The sequence below is a fragment of the Denticeps clupeoides genome, chromosome 10 (assembly GCF_900700375.1).
Source record: "Denticeps clupeoides chromosome 10, fDenClu1.1, whole genome shotgun sequence".
NCBI classification, from domain to species: domain Eukaryota; kingdom Metazoa; phylum Chordata; class Actinopteri; order Clupeiformes; family Denticipitidae; genus Denticeps; species Denticeps clupeoides.
The window spans coordinates 12,542,004-12,561,042 of NC_041716.1; the positions used below are offsets into that span (position 1 = coordinate 12,542,004).

At 43.5% G+C, this 19,039-nt stretch overlaps 1 protein-coding gene across 6 annotated transcripts in view; it reads left to right on the top strand.

Annotated features, from left to right (window-relative positions):
- Positions 1-1,452: 1,452 nt before the first annotated feature.
- agrn (agrin) overlaps positions 1,453-19,039 on the top strand; it is a 188,445-nt gene continuing 170,858 nt past the window's right edge. For 4 of the 6 annotated variants that reach the window (XM_028992677.1, XM_028992676.1, XM_028992678.1 and 1 more), the window contains exons 1-2: positions 1,461-1,930; positions 2,804-3,065. In XM_028992677.1, coding sequence (XP_028848510.1) covers positions 1,727-1,930; positions 2,804-3,065 — 466 coding nt within the window. In that variant the 5' untranslated portion in view covers positions 1,461-1,726. Of the gene's footprint in view, positions 1,931-2,803; positions 3,066-19,039 lie in introns of all 6 variants that reach the window. The other 2 variants (XM_028992672.1, XM_028992673.1) reach the window with 2 other exon arrangements.

Below are 19,039 nucleotides of genomic sequence, written 5' to 3' on the forward strand. Positions count from 1 at the left end.
CCTTAAACAGCCACTTTTGGATAGATGGATGTGATGTATTTGGCAGCAAGTGAACATTTTGTTCTGAAGTTAATGGGCTGGAAGCAGAAAAATAGGCCAGTGTAAGAATTTAAGGCACTCTAAACAACCGTAGTATCACCACCATGCTGTTTTTTGAAACACTACATAAAGAGGCAGTATCATTTAACATCACTAGTGTGACATGCCCTATCATCATTCATTTATCAGATGGCCTTATCCAGTGAGACTTGCAATCGGAAGTTAAAGGGACAGTCCTCCTGGAGTCTTGCTCAGGGTAGCAAGTGGGGTTTGAACCTGTGACCTTGTAGACTTCTGGTTTGTTACCCACTAGGCTACTACCAGACGTGCCTGAGGCAGAATGTACCTCTGAAGATTTATATTATAGCCTATGACAATCAGCCACATTTCAAGGGCATGTTCAAATACTTGATAATCATGCCCATGCCTGCATAAACCATAATATATTAATATATATTACATGCTGCAAATAACGAAGTAGACAAATCTGTTACGAAAGTACAATATGAAGAATGTTTTTGCAGCTTATTTCAACAAAAAAGTATCATAGATATCATACAGTACAGGCCAAAAGTTTGGACACACCTTCTCATTCAATATGTTTTCTTTATTTTCATGACCATTTATATTAGTAGATTCTCACTGAAGGCATCAAAACTATGAATGAACACATGTGGAGTTATGTACTTAACAAAAAGTGGAGACCTGACCTCCACAGTCACCGGACCTGAACCCAATCGAGATGGTTTGGGGTGAGCTGGACCGCAGAGTGAAGGCAAAGAGGCCAACAAGTGCTAAACACCTCTGGGAACTCCTTCAAGACTGTTGGAAAACCATTTCAGGTGACGACCTCTTGAAGCTCATCGAGAGAATGCCAAGAGTGTGCAAAGCAGTAATCAGAGAAAAGGGCGGCTATTTTGAAGAAACTAGAATATAAAACATGTTTTCAGTTATTTCACCTTTTTTTGTTAAGTACATAACTCCACATGTGTTCATTCATAGTTTTGATGCCTTCAGTGAGAATCTACCAATGTAAATGGTCATGAAAATAAAGAAAACACATTGAATGAGAAGGTGTGTCCAAACTTTTGTCCCGTACTGTTTGTCGAATTTTACTGGTGCTGCTGTGTAGTTCCGTATAAACCATACAGATTTTAAACAAATCTGCACTTCACTTGTCGGAGAGCCCCGGCGTCCCTGGTGTATTCTTCTCGTCACCGGCACCATCTCTCCAAAGGGTGGCGTTTCACACCAGCCTGGGATCCAGCGCTTCGCCCGCAACCCCCTTCCCTCGTTTTTTTTTTTTTTTTTTTTTTTTTTATCAGCAATTCAGATTGCATGCAAATCCGGAGCGTCACTCTGAAAGGTGGGGGGTGAAGTGGGAGCGCATTCCTCCTCCTTTCTTCTCGTCCCCAGCCGGCTCGCCTCGGAGTAGCCGCTCTCTCCGCGCCGCGGAGCCGCCGTCGTTAGGGACCGCAGGGAAGTTGGAGGAAAAGTAAGGAGGGGGAAAGTAAATAAATTATAACAGTGGGAAAAAAATATATATATATAAAAAATAAATCGGACTATCGCCACCACACACTCCGCAGCGGCGGCGGCGAGACCTTGGCGCCGGTGAAAGTACTTTTTGTTTTGCGTGCGTGTCGTTTTTATCAGTATTATTTTTATTATCGTTATTTTGGCGAGGATGGGAAGGCAGCGGGGACGGGGTGCGCGCTGGTGCGGGCTGCCGGTGGCCGCGCTGCTGCTGGCCGCGCTCGGTGCCCCCTGCGCCGGGCTCTGCTCCGAGAAAGCGCTGCAGAGGCGGGAGGAGGAAGCCAACGTGGTTTTAACCGGGACCGTGGAGGAGATCATGAACATGGACCCGGTGCACAACACTTACTCCTGCAAGGTGAGGACGTTTCGCGCAACTTCTGGTCACCTGCCGAAAAGGACACCTGTCGCGACGCCCGGGCGCTCCGGGACCTGCTAAAAGCCGGGCTTGCAGTCATAACCCGAGCCCGGGGGATCAAAGTGCAGTCGGCGCGGAAAGACCGCAGCCTCCCGGGCCCGGTGCCCGTCATTCATAGGGTTACCGCGGATGTTTTATTTAAACCGCCGCGCCGACCTGTGTCGGAATATTACTTTTCATTCAGGGTGAAATGGGACAAATCGTGTCCTTTTTTTTTTCCCCTCCGCATGGCGCGGCTATTTTCCACGCTAATAATAATGGCGCGATAATAACGCGTAATAAGGCACGGCGAGGCGTAAAGTCGGACCGTCGCCGCGCACTTGTTGCTGCTGTGGAGAGGCGGAGGAATTTCGGGCGACAACTCGACACCGCCGTGACCCCGGCGAGTGACCCCTCCGCGACGTGCGCGCACTCGTACAAATATACAAGCCGCTTACGTGACGTGACGTGACGTGACGTACACGGTTCGTGTGGGACGGAGAGGTGAATTTATTCTAAAGCTCAACCTCTGTGTACGCCTTTATCTCGCTGCGTTCTGTCATGGTCACTTTCTGAAGACCCACTGACGCCAAACACCCATCAAAATCGCCCTCTTTTCCACAAATTCCCCTTCTGTGATCATTAAAGTGTCTATCTGATATCTAGATAGCGTGCTGAGACGGGCCCAAATAACGTTAAATTGTAGAAGATCAGATAACCAAGTGCTTATAAAGCTAGTTGATGGTTATTCATTATGAATCTGGGGACTAAAAAAATGGTCACGTTTGTGAGCAACGGAAAATCAGACCCTTACGTCCTTTTGTGCTTCTTAAGGTCAGGGTTTGGCGCTACCTGAAAGGCAAGACGATGGTGAACGGCGAGGTCCTGCTGGACGGGGGAAACAAGGTGATGATTGGCGGCTTCGGAGACCCCGGCATCTGTGACAACCAGGTCTCCACGGGCGACACGCGCATTTTCTTCGTCAACCTGGCACCCAGGTACATGTGGCCGGCGCACAAGAACGAACTGATGCTGAACTCCAGCCTGATGAGGATTACGCTGCGCAACCTGGAGGAGGTGGAGAACTACGTGGAAGGTACGGTAACGTCCGCCCCGTGCCGCCATGCCTTATGTGCCTGATGAACTGGATGACCGACTCACATATCACATGACCCAGCTTCTCCTACTATATGATTATTATTATTATTATTATTATTGTATTATTAGCCGATGGAAACTCTAGCAGAGTCAGAGCCTTTGTGGCCAGTGCTGCAGATGTGAGCTATTCTAACCAAAGCTGTTAAGGAAGACGTCCTCCAAACGTTCCTATCCCTAAAATATCTGAGGACCGTACAGAATCGGCCTGTTTCAGAAACATCTGTCAGCACAGTGCATGTTCCTGATTTCTGCTCCTCACACACACACACACACACACACACACACACACACACGTAACTCATATTGAGCCAGTGTGAAATCTGAGGAGCTCAGTCAGTTTCAGAAGACGTTTCCTGCGTTGAAGGAGGTAATGGGCACACCAAGCTGTTCTTGAGCGTGTTTCGGCTGCTGTCACGCGGCTCTTGACGGCCGTTCGCCTAAAAGTGACCACCCGCGGCGAAACTGACCTACCTGGCTGAGGGGAGCTGCTAAGAGCTTAACATAGAGCTCTAGGGCCTATTTCCCAATCCTGCCCCTGGAGGACCCCTTGTCAGAATGTTTTCACTCTGTCCACGTCTTAAGAAGCTAGTAATGAAGGTGGCTGGTGGTAGGCGGTGTGGGTTTCTGTCAGTGGGCTCTCCAGCGGCACGTTTGGGAAACATCGCTCGAGGGCATTCCTCTTCCATTCCAGGCCGGGCTTTTGTCCTTCCCAGCTAGTTACTTAAACAGTATTTGAACTCAGGTCAGGAAAGCAGCAACGTCGCAACCACTCGCGCCTTTTTAAAGGCAGGATGTTGTACCGCTGTGCTGGCTCTCTTCTAAATATATCTGAGCTCATGAAGAGATGAAGGAAATGGATGTTACGAGTGTTATGACTGAATGTCTTGTCCACAATGGCATTTTAAAAATAGCTTTCAAGTGGTTTCCTATGCTTGGGATGGATGAAGTAATTTATTTAAATATGGGCCACGTTACACTGGAGCAAAAAACTGTGACCTGCTAATGTGCACAAAACCCCGACTTTGGAATTTCTTCTTAATAAGTTGGTGGAGCACAGGGACCAAAAGTGGTCTGGCCTCTGCTAGCATCCGATCATGCTGGCAGCGTTTCAGAGCTAGAAACTTCACCAATGAAGTACGCCGGCAAAGGACCTGAACCAATCAGAGCAGTTCGGAGTCTCCTTCTGGACATTTCTTGACTAATCGCAATAGTCAAACACCCACTAGGGCTCTAACCATTCTTGTCCATCCATTGCTTGGCAGGTTATTCTGATGACCCCAGCTTGTTCGCAGTGTTTAGAAGGAGTTTGGCACACACTTAAAAATTCCTCTGCTTGTCTGTCCAGGCACGAAACAGTCTCCTGCGAGGCTTTTTTTTCTTTCTTTCATTCGTTTTAGACCGTTCGCTCTGTCTTTTTTGGGATGGCGAGGCCCTTGGCTTTGACTAGTATAGCGGTATGTCGTTTTGTTGTGGTTGGCTTCAATTTGAAGTGGTTTGTTGAAGGAGCAATTTTAGTGCCCTGCTGTATTTCACGGCAGCATGTAGAAAATGAAAAGCTGTGCCACTAAAAGCAAACATTTAGGACCGAGGGTAACGTGGGATTTCTTCAATTTTCTTCCATTTATTTCTATAAATTTGGACTGCACGATTTGATGAAAAAGGCCATAGTTCAATTACTGAGTACTGAGTAACAAGTACATTTTAAGAATGATGAAGTACATATAGTAATTATTTTAGGTTTTAGGGTTAGGTGGTGTTGTCAAGACACAAAGGAAGGGGAGGACTCAGGCATTTTGTCAAAATCCAGTTTATTAATAAGTCGAACAAACATATAGGAATCTACTTTAGGGAAAGAGAAGTGGAAACGAAGAAAGGAAAGGATCATTCACACACTACTTCTGAAAATGTATTCCTGTTCTTAAAATACAAATCCACACCACTAACACACACCAAGACCCCTGAGTCTCAGACTCAGACCGGACTGGTTGGTGTAGCCTGCACCAGGGCCACACTGGCCACACGTCAGGAATTCACAGGGAATTCCACGGCCGCACCAACACTCAGACAACCCTTTAAAACCGCTGGCGTGGATCGCACAGGGTCTGCCGAGCGGCCGGGCCAGCCCACAACAAACCACACTGAAACTCACGCTGAACAAACACCTACCACTGCGCGCTCAGGCACACACACATTGGTCCGGGGTCTCCTTTAAATGAGGGAAAACAGGTGTAGGTCATCGGGAAGGGGTGGGGTCCGATTCGCCGATTAATCCAACAGAATAATCAACAGATTAATCGATTATTAAAAATAATTGTTAGTAGCAGCCCCACTCACCACCTTCCATGGACGAACAGATGTTATATATATGAAGTGATTGTCACTTGTGATACACGGCAGCACAGCACATGCCGCACACAGTGAAATCGGGATTCAAACCGGCAACCTTCTGATTACAGGACCGCTTCCTTAACCGCTAGGCCACAACTGCCCCATATATTTTATATGCGGTGTTCCGGACTGCTGTCTTTGGCCCTGAAGCAGCCAGATTCCCCTGCTTTCTCCGACTCCGGTCCGGAACACAGCAGGAACGGTTAACACACTGAAGTCATTCTCAGTTTAGTTAGTTGGTAAACTTTGAGAGGATGACAGATAGTATAATGTGGCTTCAGTCCATGCACTCTTAATATAAATCGCATTATTTTGATCATGTAGTTGCACAAGCGAACATTGTGATTGCTTTCTCAAATCAATTGCTTAATAATTAGTATCCAGTAGGTTCAATGTACAAATTGGTTTAAATAAGTATCCTTTGCTAATTTCCGATGGTTCTTTGTATTAAGCCCGACAATTCAAAAGATGCACATTATGCACTTCCATATAGTACCTTTTCTGGGGCCAATTCCCATTTTTTCAGTGAGTGAGGAACTCTAGGTAGATAATTAAAGAACCCTTTTGACATGGGTGATCTGTCAAGAGTCGTTTACCTCATGCTCAGTCGAGCTGAATGAGATAATATTTGCTTAATTATTACAATGTCCATCATTTCTTTAATAAATAATACTCTAGGTGGAGTGGTATTTTAAAATCAGCCCTGCCCTGGTGTCCAACTCTTGTGTAAACTGTGTGAACCATAGAGTGAGTCTTTTTGAAGGGTTGTAGAGGGACAAGACCGTGCCTGTCATGGTGTGCACTGTATCGTCTTTTCAATTCTCACCGCTGGCATAGAGATAGTGGCCAAAAAACTGCAGGGATTCCAGCAAGGGTCAGGGACAGAACAGTCAAGGCTGAAGAAAGGATAAGAACCCGATTTCATGTGGGGAAAAAAGGTAAAAGTGAGACGAAAGATCCACGCCACAGGTGTCGACTAAAATTCTTAGGATATTTTCTTTGGCACCTTTTGCATGTTGGAGTGCGACCAAATCTCAGAGGAGATGGCCCGAGGTGTCGCATTCTCAGTCTCCGACGAATGTTTCAACGCTTTCTCCGCCCTCAACTCTGCTACGTCTGTGTGGCTGTAAAACGCCTGCAGGCTGTCGTATGGGCCTTACTTTCCATGAGGTATTATCTCCTTCATTCATAATTTATCTACTATTTGTTTTTTGTATTGTGACTTTGTATTGTATTGGGAAACACACACACACACACACACTTCTGTCAGATAAAGCCTTGCTGAATTCAGCCAAGTCGACAAGCGAGGACCTGCTTTCTCCCTTGCCTATGTTTGCATATATGAAGGCTATTCATGGTAATTTGGTCTCAGTTCAATCTGCCGTGCTCCTTGTCAGATAATATGTCACCACCCCCTCAACTGGGTTGCAAAGAAATTCTGGCCGGAAGCCTGGAATCAAGGTCTGAATCCGAAGGTTAGAGCTGGTTCCATTGTAGCGAATTAACGACCCTTAGGTGATTTGTTCTTTCTTTCTTTCTTTCTTCCTTTTTTTTTTTCACGTTAATGAAATGTGCTGTTAATGAATTCCAGAAGAAAGAAAAGGGTGCGAGAGATGAAGGGCAGAGGGGAAGTGCTTCCCTGCCTGCGTAGGTACCCTCATTTTCTGGTCTTTGTTTCACGACTGGGTCGATGCCAGTACAATGCTACAATAATCGTGCATCCTGAGGTAGATTTATTTCTCGACATACTCCTTATCCTGTACTACGGCCCCCTTCTCAGTTTGTAAGCTTTCGAGGAGGTTTTTTTTATTTTTTTGGGTGGTAGTCAGGGTGTTCATACAGATTTTGTAGCTAACTGTTTACTCTAGCAGCATAGCAATCTGTAGGATTTATTAAATCCTTATACATATGACATAGTCTTTGGTATAATAACAGTGAAAGCAATACCCTAGAGGTGTTATCATAGAGTGAGCATGGCTAAAACAGTCCAGAAGAACAGTAACTTTAATTATATGCCCTGAGGTCCTCTTCAGAATTTGGATAGATGGAATAATGAAATGAAAAGTAATTAAATCAGATACGCAAATGTGTGAACTGTGGGTGATTTTATGACCCGTATTGCACACTACTAAATAAACTACACAGCAGACTGTACCTGCAGGCTACGATTCTCTGAGTAGGCGGATCTGGCATGACTGTGCATGATCAAATCGATTTCTGCATTTGTTTCGACTCTGATGGGGAGTTTAACTCTGGCTTCTTTTATCTTGGAATGCATGGGATCATGTTCTGGGATGTTGCTCAGGTAATTGTGCTGCTGCAGTGAGTGTAGAGGCTGTGCTGAGGAGGGGTTCCTCTCTAATGTAGTGATGGTGGTCTTGTTTTTGTCCACTGTACCAAAGACCATGGCAAAATCTAGACCTCAGAAAAAATAATGAAGTATAATTAGTGGGAATCGGGCTTTCCCTGCTTATTGGTGGACTGTGAGAATTGCTCGAATGCCGGATTCTCAGAGAGCCTGGCTTTATTATCAGTTCCCCTATGCATTATTCTGACCTGATCTTGCAAGCTTGCATTTATCCTGAGGAGTTTGGAAAGTATATTATGAGCTTTTCAGAGGTCATTCAGTGAGTGTGAGAGCATCTCAATGAGAAGCACCCTGCTTATGTGCCACAGAACATGTGTGACAGCACCTTCTTATAATCTTCATTTGAGTCTTTTGGTTTGCTGATCTGCCGTCCATGAATGGGCTAGTGGGTGTAAACTTTTAATGTCTGTATGTAAACTTATCTATTATTATATTTTTACATTTACTGAATAGGCCATAATCAACTGCATGCCTCAATGGTTACAGGAGGCTTGCAAATTCATTTGTCTGGGCATTTCCCATGGGCTTGAAGAAGTGACATTTAAATGCTGGGCTGGGCTGAAAAACAGTTGTACGATAATTAGAAATTTGGAAGGAACCATGGAAAGGCAGACAAAAGGCAAAGAAAGGTAGCCTACCTGTTTTTGAGCTACCTACTGTCTCCAGAGTTATTACAGCTTGTTTTTTTCTTCCCAAAGATTTTAATTAAAACCCTGAAAGCGGGATGCCTGCTCAGAATGATGATGAAGGCAGCAGAATGAGTATGCCATGAAAGACAATGAGATGGGAGAATGTCTGGCGTCTCTCCCCGTGAACCCGAATGGCTCTACTCCAGTAACGCTGCTGCGCTGGTGCCCGCAGGAATGAGGAACTGAACAGGATATTGAAAACTGTGCATCTTCCTTGGATAAACCTCTTATCTAATGAAGGAGTGGAACAGAAAGTGCCTGGAAAGTGTTAATAACATAAATGTTCTTTTTTTATTTTAAGGTTGGGCCAATAATGGAAATGCTGTTACAGATTTATGCGGCATAACACGTTGAGATTATCAATAAAAAATAATAAGTTAGGAGCTGCCCAGGCAAAACATTTCATCATAATGTAAACATTTAACATACGGAACAAAAACCTGAAAACTTGAGAAGAGAAACTCACGGCTTGTCTCAGGCTCAATCAATATAAAGTCAATGTTCACCTAATGAGGAAGCATTTCTGTCTTAATGGCAGTGGCGTCTTCCAGGAAAGAGATGATCCCTTTCACAGGACAAGTGTTATCAATCTCAACCCAACTAAACATCTATGGGGGCAACATCCTTGACAGCATCTCAGAAGAACCTGTGTGTTGGAGAACTGAAGCTGGTCTGGTGGCTTACAACCACTTACTAAGTTCTCTCTAAGGCTCTTTGTGTCACCTTTTGGTCACACATATCTATCCATTTTTGTGTATTTTCATTTACAAATAATGTTGATCAGATAACATGGTACAGTGATAAAAATGGACAGATAAGAACAGAAAAGATATGAGATATAATTTTGTAGGTGAATAATTAAGAGATATTCCGGTAAAGAGAAGTATGTGATATTTGTTAAGTCATGCGGTGAGGGGAGTTAATTGTGTAGCCTGCTGCTAAGCCGCGCTCTCTGGGGAATTACCCAGCCTCACTGCTGGAGCCGTGTTGGGCTTTATCCTTACCTCAGAAAGTGAAGAAAGAGGGGCACAGAAAAGAACAGAGGGAGAGGGAGGTGTGAAGATTCTCAAAGACATGGATGAAGGCCGGTTTTTGGAGAGGAAGTACTGATTTGGCCACCATGACACTCAACTTGGAGGGCTGGTGAACCGGAAAAAACGCTCAGATTCCAGACACAAAAGGAGAGCGCGCAGACGAAAAGCGTGGGGTTCCGTGGGATATGGCTTCCTGGAGATCCGTGACTGCATTCCAACCCGGATCGGGAGTGAAAGAGGGGACAGCTGTCGTGGCCAGCTCGGCCTATCAGCACACAAGTTTCAAGGTTACGGGCGGTGATTTCACGAGCCAGAAGGAGCTGGAATGACTCTGTAGGTCAGGGTTTGGTCTTCTATGGATCAGTGATATTTGCACTCTGTGACTAATGTCCCTTAGGTTAGTCATAGTCCTGCTGGCCAGTTCCGTCCCACAATTTGAGTGATGCAAGCACAATCAGATTTTAGAGAAAAATAAATGAACAAAATGAACGTTCAGAGTTTAGAGGTTGTTTGAGACGAGAGGAGTGCAATGCTATTAGATCCTATAAGGGACCTTATATTGTGTGCATTGATGAAACAAGGGGAGTTAGGTTCCCCTGCATGCCTAGGTTTCTTCACACATGAGTCAGTGCTTCAAGGACAAAGGCAACAGGGAACTAGGAGGTAAGAAAGAGGCCAAAATCCCCCTCCCCGTTCTTTATCTTAAATAAAACAAACTTGCTTGTGGTCTGATGTTCATGCAGCGGTCTGATGAATTTTGCCCACTGTTTGCACATTAAACAAGTCCCAACGTCAGAGTGGTGGGGTGAGGCTACGGACTGTCCTTAGCAAAATCAGTAAACGACTACCTGCCTAAAATGGGATGTAAATGAGCCATTCTACTGTTCTGCTGACAAGAGGAGCTGTCGATATAGGACAGAACGCACGTTTTCAGCATTTTTACTAATTCAGGCACCAAATGAAATTTTCTTTGTGATTTGAAAGTGAAAGTGAAGTGATTGTCATTGTGAAACACAGCAAGCACAGTACATAGTGACACAAATGTGTCCTCTGCATTTAACCATCACCTTTATAGAGCAGTGGGCAGCCATGACAGGTGCCCTTGGAGCAGTGTGTGGAGACAGTACTTTGCTCAATGGCACCTCAGTGGCACCTTGGTGGTTCGGGATTCGGCAACTTTTTGATTACAGGGCCGCTTCCTAACACGCTAGGCCACCACTGCCCCTGAAAAGTCACAATGATCAGTGCAAGTAACACGTCAAGCAGAGGATGGTTTTGATCCATCAACTTCCGGGTTATGGGCCCAGCCTGCTTCCACTGTGCCGCTCTGCTACTCATCAACCCACAATCCCTGTGCAGTCTGCCTAGTGCTTCTCACATATAAATGAGCTTTTTTGACACACTTGTGGACTGGAGTGATGTGGTCAAGGCCACGTGTGGTTCCAACCATTTTCACCTCCCCCTCGTCCTCCCTGCAAGACCGCGAGCAGCATGTGTCGTCGACCTTATCGTTCGTCTGTGAGGTTCTCCAGAGCGGCCTATCTGCCGGATGCGGATGTTGTTTGGTGGTGTAGGGGGGCTAAGATGATGGCGGCTGAGAGAGGCAGTGGGTCTTCCTGCACTCCTTCCTTTCTTTCTCCTCATCCCTCTCGTCTCAGTTGTTTCCGCTCTTTTGTTCTGCCTTGTTGCCTGTGGGGTCTGAATGAGTGAGGCTGCTCAGGCCCTTTGTCGTCTGGTGTCAGAGTCGGGACCCTGCGAGAGTGATGTGAAGGTACTGTTTTCTGCTTTTCCCAGGGTGCAGCGCTGCTCAGCCCACCTGTAATTATTCAGGAATCTGGCCTGTAAAGCTGCCAGTGTAATCACCACCAGGTGCAGCTCCGAGTGACAGGGTCCGAGACGACTGACAGGTTTTAGACTCAGGTATTAAACAATAGCTTAGGCATCAACTGGGCATCATCATCACAGTGTGTCCATTGATATCAGAGTCCTTTTAAATGTGAAATTTATATACAATTATTTACATACAAACAATATTACAGTTTATTCATATAGCTGACACTCTTCCAAATCAATAATGACAGGGTCAGTCTCCCTGGTGTAACATAGGGTTAAATGACCCAAATGGGCTTTCAACCCTTTGTGGTTTAATGTCTTGCTGATTGGCTGTCATAGTCTGTTATTCATGAATTCCACGTTATGCCTTCTTGCTCGAGTTATTAGGGACACCTACCTTACAGACACAATTTAATGCTGTGTAGGGACCTGCAGGAAACCAAACTCTGGCAATAGACCATACTCTGACTTGCACAGATTTCATCTCCTTTCTGTTATAGATGAAAATGACTAATCAGATATTATTTAAGTATATTATTTCGGTACATTAATGGTAATGGGAGGCTGGTTTTAAAGTGGTTGGAATCATCTAACCCTGCCTAATGAAATGAAAGTTCCCATCATTCAAATATTCTTATTATGAAATCATATTTTGCAATTAATCTAGCTATTGGAATTGGCAGAAACGTGTACAATGGTGTTGCTAGTCATGTTATGTCTACAGGGTTATTCTCCAGATGGCTGTGCAGTTCAGTGTTTAGTGTGCTGGAATGTGGTTTCCTGCAGGTCCAGTCAGCCGCTGGGCCCTTGAGCCAGGGGATTTGTCTAACTTGAGCAAAGTCACCCACTGATCCTGTTGTTTCAGCCAACAATGGCAAGGAAGTGATGGCTTTCACAGGCAAACAGAGATATCTGGACTGAGCATTACAGTAGCTCACTCTCCCTAACACACACACACACACACACACACACACTGGCTTTATTAGTGGCTCACACTTACCTAGGTACATATAACACCAATACTCACAAATACACTCACTGCCACAAATACACCACCGACTACAAATAAACCAACTCAGGAGAATGTGCACTCACAAATTTCCTGATGAGAAAAATACATGAGTGAAGAAAAGTGAAAACACAGGTAACAACTGTAATTTTTTTACACTGGTTCCCCTTGTATTTGCAGTTGAATGAAGAAACAATGGCAAACTATGTGACATTGCTGTCAAAATTATTTACTCCTTTAATATGCACATTTCAGACTTTTAGATTATGGTTGATGATTGTATTATTTTTAGATTGTGTGTTGAGTCATTCCACCACATTTACCAGGTTGTTACTGTATTCTGTATTCATGCTGTTACCATGGGGATCCTTTTAATTCCGTTACCAACAGAGGATTTCCATGGAATTACCTCTGTCCCCATTAAGCAGACCATAGCAGCATGTAGGTCTTCTGGGTCTCTCTGTTGTCCTGCCTGGCATTATGGTTCAGAATTACTGGATTAACTCCAAATTTGATTCCTAGAAATACAGGTACCATTACAGCCCAACTTCTTACATATAGTTTTTATTAGAAGAATTTTCTTTTTTTTTTTACTTTTGTGTGTTGTGTGTCTCAAAGAGGGACACTTTCTCAGTCTAAAACAGTGGTCCAGAGTTGACCTTTGAACCCTTCTGAATTTGATTGCTGGTTTTGAATAGAACCTTCTTTGCATTGTGTACAACTGCAAAAAAGCATGTTGTAAATAGTACTTGTGAAAGGTTGCAAATGTTGTAAAAAGTCTCGTAAAGCGTCTTTTTCATGGAATTTGTTGAAATGTGGCATGAGAAAGACTCTTTTGCAGCCAAGTAAATATGCAGCTGTGTTGTCGGGGTCAGGGGGCTCCCTGAGTGTCATTTACATTGACACTAACGTCCTGATTAGAATAGCATCCCTTTCAGAAAGACTCATCATGTCAACACTGATCTGGGAGGTAAAAAGTATAAACACTATCATTGTCAACATTTACAGTATCGCACAAAAGTGAGTGCACCCCTCATGTTTTTGTAAAAATGTTATTATCCATTCTATTGGGCAGCACTGAATATATGACTCTTTGATAAGATGTTAAGTAGTCAGTGTACAGCTTGTACAACAGTAGAATTTTGCTTTCCCCTAAAAATAACTAAAAACACACAACCATTATTGTCTAAACCACTGGCGGTAAAGGTGAGTACACACCTAAGTGAAAATGTCAGAATTGTGCCAAATTAGACATGTTCCCTCCCCATTGTCATATGACTCATTAGTGTGACAAGGTCTCAAGTCTGAATGTGGAGAAGGTATGTTAAACTTGGTGTTGTCACTCTCAAAATCTCTCATTCTGGTCACTGTAGTTCAACATGGCACCTCAACACTTCTCTGAGGGTCTGGAAAAATAATTGATGCTCTGCATAAAGATGGCCTAGATATGGCTGTTGTCTCAGAAGGAAGCATGGAGCCATGTCCTGATGTCTGACGAGTCCAAGAATTTGTGAATTTGTCTTCTGTTGTCATTGCTGGTGTGTTTCAGTGCTCAGTACATTCTCTTTTATAAACTAATTTGCCCAACAAAACAGGACCATATTGAGCCTGGAAAAACAATTTACATCTGAATGCAGTTTGTTGTTGGGTATGACCCATAGCAAAAATTACGCCAATGTGTTAGCTACATCTCCTTTTCTGCAGCACGGCACCGGGCCAGAGAAGAATGTTCTTTTATACTGATCAGCGCAAACAGCAGCTTCAGCCAATGTTGTTACCTGTCGATCATTAAGATAGGTAGCGATAGCATCAGGAATGCAGTTTTTAACATCTCTGACAGGATTAATTGCCTCAACTGTACACCAGCGGTCAAAAAGATTCTCCTTCTCACAAATTCAACATATGTAATTTTCTCATTTTTCCACAGTCGACCAAATTTTGTCGGTTTCAGGCACCAGTTGTAATAGCAGAATAAACTTGTTGAGCTTTACCTGAGACTCCAGACACCACTTGGCCATTTTAATGTAATATCAACATTTAATGTAATATCAAAAACATGATAGCCTGGCTCAGAAGAAGACACAGACCCAGGTGGTAATGGTGAAACCAGTGGAACAGGGAATGGGGAAACACCTACAATCAGCTGAACCACAGTATATTTTGTAGCTGCCAATTCTAATTCTAACTTTTTGAAAATAAAGCCACAATCTTCTCCTTCGCGCTGACTCTCATATTCCCGATTACACTCCCTCTTGTGGTCCTCAGACTCTATAACCATTTTACCTCCAATTAAATCTCCAATTTACAAAGATCTTCTCACGCACAGCATGATTCTCACGTTCAGATCTCCACTTGGCTGCTTCATATTGCATCTGACATTCTCATGCCTCTTTAATTAAATTTCAGATACATTACCGGCTAAACGCTCTGGAGATGCTTGACCCTCAGTCCATGCCACAACGACATTACTGCCTAACAGAATCTCTCTAAATAAACCTTCTCTACTTCGAAGAGCGTTATCAATTGAAGGTTTGTGGTCAGTCAGAAGACAAACCACAAAGCTCACCCCGGGCTTGCTCTTTAAAACACCACCCAAATAAAATCCCTAAACACAAACAAACAAAACTACAATTGTGCTCCAATGGAGGGTTTACGGAAATCTGTCTGCCCAACTTACCAGAGATGCCAAAATTACCAACAAATGCCAAACCAAGGAAAACAGATGTCTCAAAGAGAAACAAAATGGCCCAGAAAAAACATATCCCAGACGAGCCCCCAATTTTGTTACGTGCCAGTCTAGGGGTATGGCCCATAACAAAAGAAGAGAAAAGACAAAATCCACTAAGACATTCAGGGGAATTTAACAAGTATCTTGTTAATTAAAAAGATAAATAAATAAGTAAATAAAAAATATATACAAAATGAATGACAATGAATAAATGACAAACAAAATGGCAAAACAGAGAAAAAAATAAACACATTTAACAACAATTTGTGCTGGCCTCTCAGGGGAAGCACAAGGGAAACCGGAAGTGACTCCCAACAGGAAATGCTAGGGAGGCGGGTGGGGTGGATGTCACAGTAAGCGCAGTGCAAAAAAGGAAACCAAGGCCTTTTTTATACTGGCTGTCTGTAACAGGAACAGGCTCAATTGGCAATCACCAGACATCCTGCAACACTACACAAACACAACAAAAGCCCAAAACACCAGGACGTAACAAGTAAAAAAAAATGCTTTTATCATAGGATACAATAGATATTTCAAACTGATGATTCTTCAGTCAGAAGAAATATAGTATCCACTCTTAATAATCATCATACGTTATGACGTGGGTTCACTGATAAGTCCCCAAAGATACTGGTCTCTCCACAGGGTTCCAATGTAATACAAGGAATGAATGCACACACCTACTGATGTGTTGATGGCTGCAGGCTGTGGGCCATTTAAAGTGTATCTTGCACTCTTTCTGTGTTTCTCTGATCTGGAGCTGAGGGGCTGATTCAGGATTTAGCCCTGAGCCCCCTTTGAGGAGTGCAGCTTGCCTGAGCCCTGCAGACCTTTGCCTGGAGGAGCAACTCTCTTCAAAGCCCACTGCCACGGGTTCCGCTGGCCTTGTAGTGGCCCCACTAGTACAGCTGAAGAAAGGAGAGAGTGTTCAGTATGGCTGCTTCAGCTCATTACGACTTATTTATTATGTTATATATGTTCCAGGTTCAGGAAATGTCTTTCTCTTTGACTTAATTGAAGTCTTTTCCTGGAGAGCTGCTCAGTGAAAGTGTGAGAGAGTGTAGAAAGAAATTTGTACTCCAAAAGCATTGTATTCATGGTGCTTCTCTGACCTTTGGTAGGTATTTCACCAAAAATTTTAAATGTGTTCTGGGCCTTTAGGTGGCCAAAAAAACGGACCACATTTCCACTGAATTAGGTCTGACTGGGCATCAGGGCTGCAACTATCGAATATTTTTGTAATTGATTATTCTGACGATTTTTCATCGATTAATCAATTCATCGGATAACTCATGCAACAATTTGTTTAAAAAACAGGGTCGGAGCAGTCACGATGGCAGTCGACCTCACCGGCGCAATCTTGGGTAAATCTATATGCTAATGAATGTAGATTTGTCATGTTTTGAGATGTAACTTATCAGTGTGTGTGTGTGTGGGTGTGTGGTGCGCGCAGGAGAATTATATATGACTGAGATCTTTGTATTTGCTCTCTGGCTACTTATCATACCTCGTCACTATCGACTCATATCATAGGCTACAATAATTACAATAATTACAAATAATGTATGTTCTAAGAAGCGCTAATGTTCATATCAGTTAGCAATCATAAAAATATGAAACCTTGTAGAAGCTCCGAGTCCGCTTGGAGAACTTCAGCCCTACTGGGCATCCACTATACTCTTTATTCAATTTTATGTCACTAGTGGACATTCCATTCTATGGTTGTCTTGGAACTAATGTTTGTGGAAGTAATTTGTCAGTCAGCAATATCCTTTGTTCCCATTACCAATCACGCCAATCACATTGCTTCATTTTTAGATTTCCATAACTTGTGCATGTACACCAGTGTTTATGTTCTGTCATCACTTGGTTTAATGGTTGGAATTCTCACAATGTTATTTATTTCTGTATTTTTGTTCTTTTATGTTCACTTGTCTTATTTTTCTTGAAGTTTATATGCAGAATCAAAATTTCATCACAATTCAACCCTTTTAACTTCAAGGACATGTCAACATAAATATATTTATTTAACAAATTATGTACATAAATTAACTGCTGATTTATGATTATGATTAAATGCTTATTTAAAAAAAAGATATGCTAAACACTACGTTTAGTAAAATTTATGGAATTTTTTTAGTCACAGTGTGTCATAGCTTTGATTTTCACAATGCCAAGGTAGAACGTGTTTAAACATGGCACCTGGACCGGGTGCAGCATGCTAAACTGCGGTGGCTGTTTCTTAGCTGTTCTCCTCTTGCAGTCTCCCTCTCCCCTTCTCTTCCAGGCTTTTTTGTGTGGGTGGCAGCAGGAATGTCCTGGATGTATGGTTACAATGTGAGACTGATGACCTGGCCAGGGGACTTCAGCTTGACCCCGTGGGGGAGGGGTCCTGTGATGAAACACTGGGAAAGGGAACAAAATTATGTCCATGTACCTCACAATGTGGCCATATTGTGGTCAATTCATAAAATAAGGGTAGGTGATCTGACCTCATGTTGTGAATGATCTGAAGTTATGTTACAGTACTTGATCTAAACCTCTGTGACATCCACCCTTAAGCTGGTAGAAGGTATGAATATTAGCAACACAGCAGAACATTGTCCAAATTTTAAAAGATTTGAATTACGATTCACATATTTAGATTTTACTCTGGTCATGTGATATTTTTTTGCAGTACATATCAGAATAGTGTCCAACCTTCATTTTCTCATTCTATTATCCAGAATGTTTCAATTGAAGTAATCAAAGTCTGCTTGAGAGTAACATTGTTTTAACTAAAGCTCATGGCTATATAGTAATAGGTGATACATTTTTTTTGGTTCTCCGGCTGTTTATTTTATAGGTTCAAGTACAGACACAGACTAGTGGGTTTAAGTATGCAACCTATAACTCAAGCTTTTTTATCTTCCATCATCACTCCAGCCTCTTCCCTACTTTCTCTCTTTCTTTCCCCCTCGGCTCTGTCAATGCAGATTGAACCCTGCTCTAGGATGCTGGCTGAATCTTGATCAGGATATATTTACATTGAGACAATGGAGTGAAGTTGAAGGGATTGCTCTCTTCTCCCCCCTCGGCCTCTCATTACCCTGCTTTCTCTCCCTATCTCTCTCAATATTGAGGACCTCCTCTTTACCGACTGTGTCTTCAAAGATAAAAGAATTCATTGACCCAGTCTGGGCCTGCTGCATCTATACAGTAGGCTGGGCTGAAAGAGACCAGACCTCATATCTTCAGCCGTGGTACGGCCCCATCCCAGGACCCAAACACACCTAATGAACTCCTTGGAGCCTGCGGGCACGCCCCCTGCCAGTCACGCCCCCATTGAGACGCACCCGTCGCGTCTCTTCCATCTGCTTCCTGTCAGCCTGTTATTTAGATGACAAATGATCCCTCTAGTTAGGCTGCCTGAAGCGGGACAGAAAAAAAGGTCTCCACAAATTAGGAGCTTCCTTAATGCAGGAGCGGGCCTATAACACACACACACATGCACGTGCTCTTCACACCAGTGTGTGGGTTACTCTTGCACTATTGGCTGCAGTCCTTCATCAGTAGCGGTGTTTTCGATTTGCTTGCTTTGCTCTCTCACTCAGCCCACCAGGGGGGGAGGAAATGAAATCTACTGCTGCATCAGACTTTCCTCCACGGTCACTTGCTGTGCTAAATGTAAAAAAAAAAAGAGAGCAGCTGCCTATAAACCGGGCTTTTTGTCAGAGTGGGATTGGGTGCTCTATCAGCATTCGGTCGTGTAGATTTCATTTCCTGCCGGTGTTTAATAATAGAGGGAGCGAGATGTGAAATGAGATAAAACGATGTTTTGTGCGGATGAAGTGAGAAGGGGGTTTCTCTCCGCTGCTTGTGAG